The 5,972-nt window shown below is 42.7% G+C and overlaps 1 protein-coding gene across 2 annotated transcripts in view; it reads left to right on the plus strand.

Annotated features, from left to right (window-relative positions):
* The window catches only part of LOC129840287 (vacuolar protein sorting-associated protein 8 homolog), a 27,242-nt gene extending 23,445 nt beyond the window's left edge, over window positions 1–3,797 (plus strand). For both annotated transcript variants that reach the window (XR_008757188.1, XM_055908053.1), the window contains one exon: window positions 3,357–3,797. Coding sequence is in view for 1 of the 2 variants with exons in the window: in XM_055908053.1 (XP_055764028.1) it covers window positions 3,357–3,500 (144 nt within the window). In the remaining variant the exon portion in view is untranslated. The remainder of the gene's footprint in view (window positions 1–3,356) is intronic.
* Window positions 3,798–5,972: the final 2,175 nt, after the last annotated feature.

The raw sequence follows: 5,972 nt of genomic DNA on the forward strand, positions 1-5,972 counted from the left end.
CTCCTCTCCCTCCTATAGATGTCAGACTGTTCCTCTCCCTCCTATAGATGTCAGTCAGACCCCTCTTCCTCCTATAGATGTTGTCGTGGAAATATTGGTTCAATAATATCTCTGATACCTGAGCCTGTGAATTCAAATAGACTTTAATACAAAGTAACACGACAAGTTGGTCCATGGAGCAACTGCCGGACTCAGACTCAGTCCACTCCTTTTATACAGTTTCATGCTAATACAAGTTTACCTAATACAAGTCCCTCCACTTTATGCTAATTACCATATCCCCTGGTTTTTACTCCACCATGGTTTTCAAATCTAAATTCTTTCCTCTAGGTGGGGTTTTCCCTCCCCTCTAGTTCCTTGGATCAATTATATTGGTGGCGTGCCTGTACATTATTTCCCGAAAATAATAAGCACAGATTACTATAGGCAATTATAAGATTGCTATATGCCGTTATCAGACTATAATATTGCTACGGAACATTATAGGATTATACCAATAAATCCACTTAATCCCAGGATTACACATGGTGCCTTTGCTTACTGCCTTTAATGCTATTCAGCCTTTTAACAAGAAACACATTCTCTTAACAGAAAACACCCATAATATCAGTCTGCCTCCTCTCCCTCCTATAGATATCAGTCAGACTCCTCTCCCTCCTATAGATATCAGTCAGACTCCTCTCCCTCCTATAGATATCAGTCAGCCTCCTCTCCCTCCTATAGATGTCAGTCAGCCCCCTCTCCCTCCTATAGATGTCAGTCAGTCTCCTCTCCCTCCTATAGATGTCAGTCAGCCTCCTCTCCCTCCTATAGATATCAGTCAGTCTGTCTCCTCTCCCTCCTATAGATGTCAGTCAGCCTCCTCTCCCTCCTATAGATGTCAGTCAGCCTCCTCTCCCTCCTATAGATATCAGTCAGCCTCCTCTCCCTCCTATAGATATCAGTCAGCCTCCTCTCCCTCCTATAGATGTCAGTCAGTCTCCTCTCCCTCCTATAGCTGTCAGTCTGTCTCCTCTCCCTCCTATAGATATCAGTCAGTCTGTCTCCTCTCCCTCCTATAGATATCAGTCTCCTCTCCCTCCTATAGATATCAGTCAGTCTGTCTCCTCTCCCTCCTATAGATATCAGTTAGTCAGTCTCCTCTCCCTCCTATATATGTCGGCAGCCTCCTCTCCCTCCTATATATATCAGTCAGTCTGTCTCCTCTCCCTCCTATATATATCAGTAGCCTCCTCTCCCTCCTATATATATCAGTTCCCTCCTATACATATCAGTCAGCCTCCTCTCCCTCCTATATCAGTCAGCCACCTCTCCCTCCTATAGATATCAGGCAGTCTGTCTCCTCTCCCTCCTATAGATGTCAGTCAGCCTCCTCTCCCTCCTATAGATATCAGTCAGTCTGTCTCCTCTTCCTCCTATAGATATCGGTCAGCCTCCTCTACCTCTTATAGATGTCAGTCAGACTCCTCTCCCTCCTATAGATGTCAGTCAGACTCCTCTCCCTCCTATAGATGTCAGTCAGACTCCTCTCCCTCCTATAGATGTCAGTCAGACTCCTCTCCCTCCTATAGATGTCAGTCAGACTCCTCTCCCTCCTATAGATGTCAGTCAGACTCCTCTCCCTCCTATAGATGTCAGTCAGACCCCTCTCCCTCCTATAGATGATAGTCAGACTACTCTCCCTCCTATAGATGTCAGTCAGACTACTCTCCCTCCTATAGATGTCAGTCAGACTACTCTCCCTCCTATAGATGTCAGTCAGCCCTCCTCTCCCTCCTATAGATGTCAGTCAGCCTCCTCTCCCTCCTATAGATATCAGTCTCCTCTCCCTCCTATAGATATCAGTCAGTCTGTCTCCTCTTCCTCCTATAGATGTCAGTCTGCCTCCTCTCCCTCCTGTAGATGTCTGTCTCCTCGCCCTCCTGTAGATGTCTGTTACCTCGCCCTCCTGTAGATGTCTGTCTCCTCGCCCTCCTGTAGATGTCTGTCTCCTCGCCCTCCTGTAAATGTCTGTCTCCTCGCCCTCCTGTAAATGTCTGTCGCCTCGCCCTCCTGTAGATGTCTGTCTCCTCGCCCTCCTGTAGATGTCTGTCTCCTCGCCCTCCTGTAGATGTCTGTCTCCTCGCCCTCCTGTAGATGTCTGTCTCCTTGCCCTCCTGTAGATGTCAGTCTGTCTGTCTGTCTCCTCTCCCTCCTATAGATATCAGTCAGTCTGTCTCCTCTTCCTCCTATAGATGTCAGTCTGCCTCCTCTCCCTCCTGTAGATGTCTGTCTCCTCGCCCTCCTGTAGATGTCTGTTACCTCGCCCTCCTGTAGATGTCTGTCTCCTCGCCCTCCTGTAGATGTCTGTCTCCTCGCCCTCCTGTAGATGTCTGTCTCCTCGCCCTCCTGTAGATGTCTGTCTCCTCGCCCTCCTGTAGATGTCTGTCTCCTCGCCCTCCTGTAGATGTCTGTCTCCTCGCCCTCCTGTAGATGTCTGTCTCCTCGCCCTCCTGTAGATGTCTGTCTCCTCGCCCTCCTGTAGATGTCTGTCTCCTCGCCCTCCTGTAGATGTCTGTCTCCTCGCCCTCCTGTAGATGTCTGTCTCCTCGCCCTCCTGTAGATGTCTGTCTCCTCGCCCTCCTGTAGATGTCTGTCTCCTCGCCCTCCTGTAGATGTCTGTCTCCTCGCCCTCCTGTAGATGTCTGTCTCCTCGCCCTCCTGTAGATGTCTGTCTCCTCGCCCTCCTGTAGATGTCTGTCTCCTCGCCCTCCTGTAGATGTCTGTCTCCTCGCCCTCCTGTAGATGTCTGTCTCCTCGCCCTCCTGTAGATGTCATTCTGTCTGTCCCCTCGCCCTCCTGTAGATGTCAGTCTGTCTGTCTGACGCCTCGCCCTCCTGTAGATGTTAGTCTGTCTGTCTTCTCACCCTCCTGTAGATGTCAGTCTGTCTGTCTGTCTCCTCCCCCTCCTGTAGATGTCAGTCTGTCTGTCTGTCTCCTCGCCCTCCTGTAGATGTCAGTCGGTCTGTCTGTCTCCTCGCCCTCCTGTAGATGTCAGTCTGTCTGTCTGTCTCCTCGCCCTCCTGTAGATGTTAGTCTGTTTCCTCGCCCTCCTGTAGATGTTACTCTGTCTGTCTCCTCGCCCTCCTGTAGATTGAGATGTAGAAGAGATGGAGAGAGGGGTGGAGAATCACTGTGGTGTTGGAAGGGGGAGAGTGTGAGAGGAAGGTGTAATGGTAGCAGAAGAACAGAAATTAAAGGCCTATCTCTCTCTCTGTCTCTCTCTTTATTTTCCTATCCCTCACCAGTTTTTTACCCTGACACTAATCCCATGCATCATCTCTCTGATCTTTATCATGTCTGGTCTTGTCCTCCAGTTGGCCATCTTGTCGGAAATCTCCCACTGCCATGGCAACGAGAAGGCGGGCCTCCTAAACCCCTCCCAACCTGGAAGAGGAAGTATATTCCACAGCGAGAACTTCCAGCTCAAACTCTCCCCACCACCATCGGTTGAAGAGTAGCGAGCCTACAGCCATGTTCAGTATGATAACGTCGTGGAACTTTCAGATAGAAATATTTTGTGTAGAACAGACACGATGTCCTGGTCAGGTAGAATAGGCTGTTCCCTCTATTTGTTATATTTCTGACTGAAGACACCCCTGTAGTTTCTGTTGTTGATTAAACACTACCACGTATTCTACTCTTGTTGATCAAAACTACGTTATCCACTGTCTGGGCGGATGTTTGAAATGGTATCGATCAAATGTTATCTTTCTGTCTGCAAAATGTCCATAAATAAACCAATTTGTAACATATAATTTGTGTGTTGCTTGTGGCTCTTCAACTAGGCTGCTGGATAACCTTTATAAGCTGTGATACTCTTCTTGTTGCGTTGCTCTTTTTTGTTTATAGTCATGAGAACAGAAAAACAGTACAACCCTCATTCCCCTTCCTTCCTTCCGTCCGTCCGTCCGTCCCTCCCTACAGGTTACTGTGACAGTTAATACTATAGTGAATTGGTTAGGTTACTAACGTTACACTAACGTTACTGTGACAGTTAATACTATAGTGAATTGGTTAGGTTACTAACGTTACTGTGACAGTTAATACTATAGTGAATTGGTTAGGTTACTAACGTTACACTAACGTTACTGTGACAGTTAATGCTATAGTGAATTGGTTAGGTTACTAATGTTACTGTGACAGTTAATACTATAGTGAATTGGTTAGGTTACTAACATTATACTAACGTTACTGTGACAGTTAATACTATAGTGAATTGGTTAGGTTACTAACGTTACTGTGACAGTTAATACTATAGTGAATTGGTTAGGTTACTAATGTTACTGTGACAGTTAATACTATAGTGAATTGGTTAGGTTACTAACATTATACTAACGTTACTGTGACAGTTAATACTATAGTGAATTGGTTAGGTTACTAACGTTACTGTGACAGTTAATACTATAGTGAATTGGTTAGGTTACTAATGTTACTGTGACAGTTAATACTATAGTGAATTGGTTAGGTTACTAACATTATACTAACGTTACTGTGACAGTTAATACTATAGTGAATTGGTTAGGTTACTAATGTTACTGTGACAGTTAATACTATAGTGAATTGGTTAGGTTACTAACATTATACTAACGTTACTGTGACAGTTAATACTATAGTGAATTGGTTAGGTTACTAATGTTACTGTGACAGTTAATACTATAGTGAATTGGTTAGGTTACTAACATTATACTAACGTTACTGTGACAGTTAATACTATAGTGAATTGGTTAGGTTACTAACGTTACTGTGACAGTTAATACTATAGTGAATTGGTTAGGTTACTAATGTTACTGTGACAGTTAATACTATAGTGAATTGGTTAGGTTACTAACATTATACTAACGTTACTGTGACAGTTAATACTATAGTGAATTGGTTAGGTTACTAACGTTACTGTGACAGTTAATACTATAGTGAATTGGTTAGGTTACTAATGTTACTGTGACAGTTAATACTATAGTGAATTGGTTAGGTTACTAACATTATACTAACGTTACTGTGACAGTTAATACTATAGTGAATTGGTTAGGTTACTAATGTTACTGTGACAGTTAATACTATAGTGAATTGGTTAGGTTACTAACATTATACTAATGTTACTGTGACAGTTAATACTATAGTGAATTGGTTAGGTTACTAACGTTACTGTGACAGTTAATACTATAGTGAATTGGTTAGGTTACTAATGTTACTGTGACAGTTAATACTATAGTGAATTGGTTAGGTTACTAACGTTACTGTGACAGTTAATACTATAGTGAATTGGTTAGGTTACTAATGTTACTGTGACAGTTAATACTATAGTGAATTGGTTAGGTTACTAACATTATACTAACGTTACTGTGACAGTTAATACTATAGTGAATTGGTTAGGTCACTAACGTTACTGTGACAGTTAATACTATAGTGAATTGGTTAGGTTACTAATGTTACTGTGACAGTTAATACTATAGTGAATTGGTTAGGTTACTAACGTTACTGTGACAGTTAATACTATAGTGAATTGGTTAGGTTACTAATGTTACTGTGACAGTTAATACTATAGTGAATTGGTTAGGTTACTAACATTATACTAACGTTACTGTGACAGTTAATACTATAGTGAATTGGTTAGGTTACTAACGTTACTGTGACAGTTAATACTATAGTGAATTGGTTAGGTTACTAATGTTACTGTGACAGTTAATACTATAGTGAATTGGTTAGGTTACTAACATTATACTAACGTTACTGTGACAGTTAATACTATAGTGAATTGGTTAGGTTACTAATGTTACTGTGACAGTTAATACTATAGTGAATTGGTTAGGTTACTAACATTATACTAATGTTACTGTGACAGTTAATACTATAGTGAATTGGTTAGGTTACTAACGTTACTGTGACAGTTAATACTATAGTGAATTGGTTAGGTTACTAATGTTACTGTGACA

The sequence above is a fragment of the Salvelinus fontinalis genome, chromosome 41 (genome assembly GCF_029448725.1).
Source record: "Salvelinus fontinalis isolate EN_2023a chromosome 41, ASM2944872v1, whole genome shotgun sequence".
NCBI classification, from domain to species: domain Eukaryota; kingdom Metazoa; phylum Chordata; class Actinopteri; order Salmoniformes; family Salmonidae; genus Salvelinus; species Salvelinus fontinalis.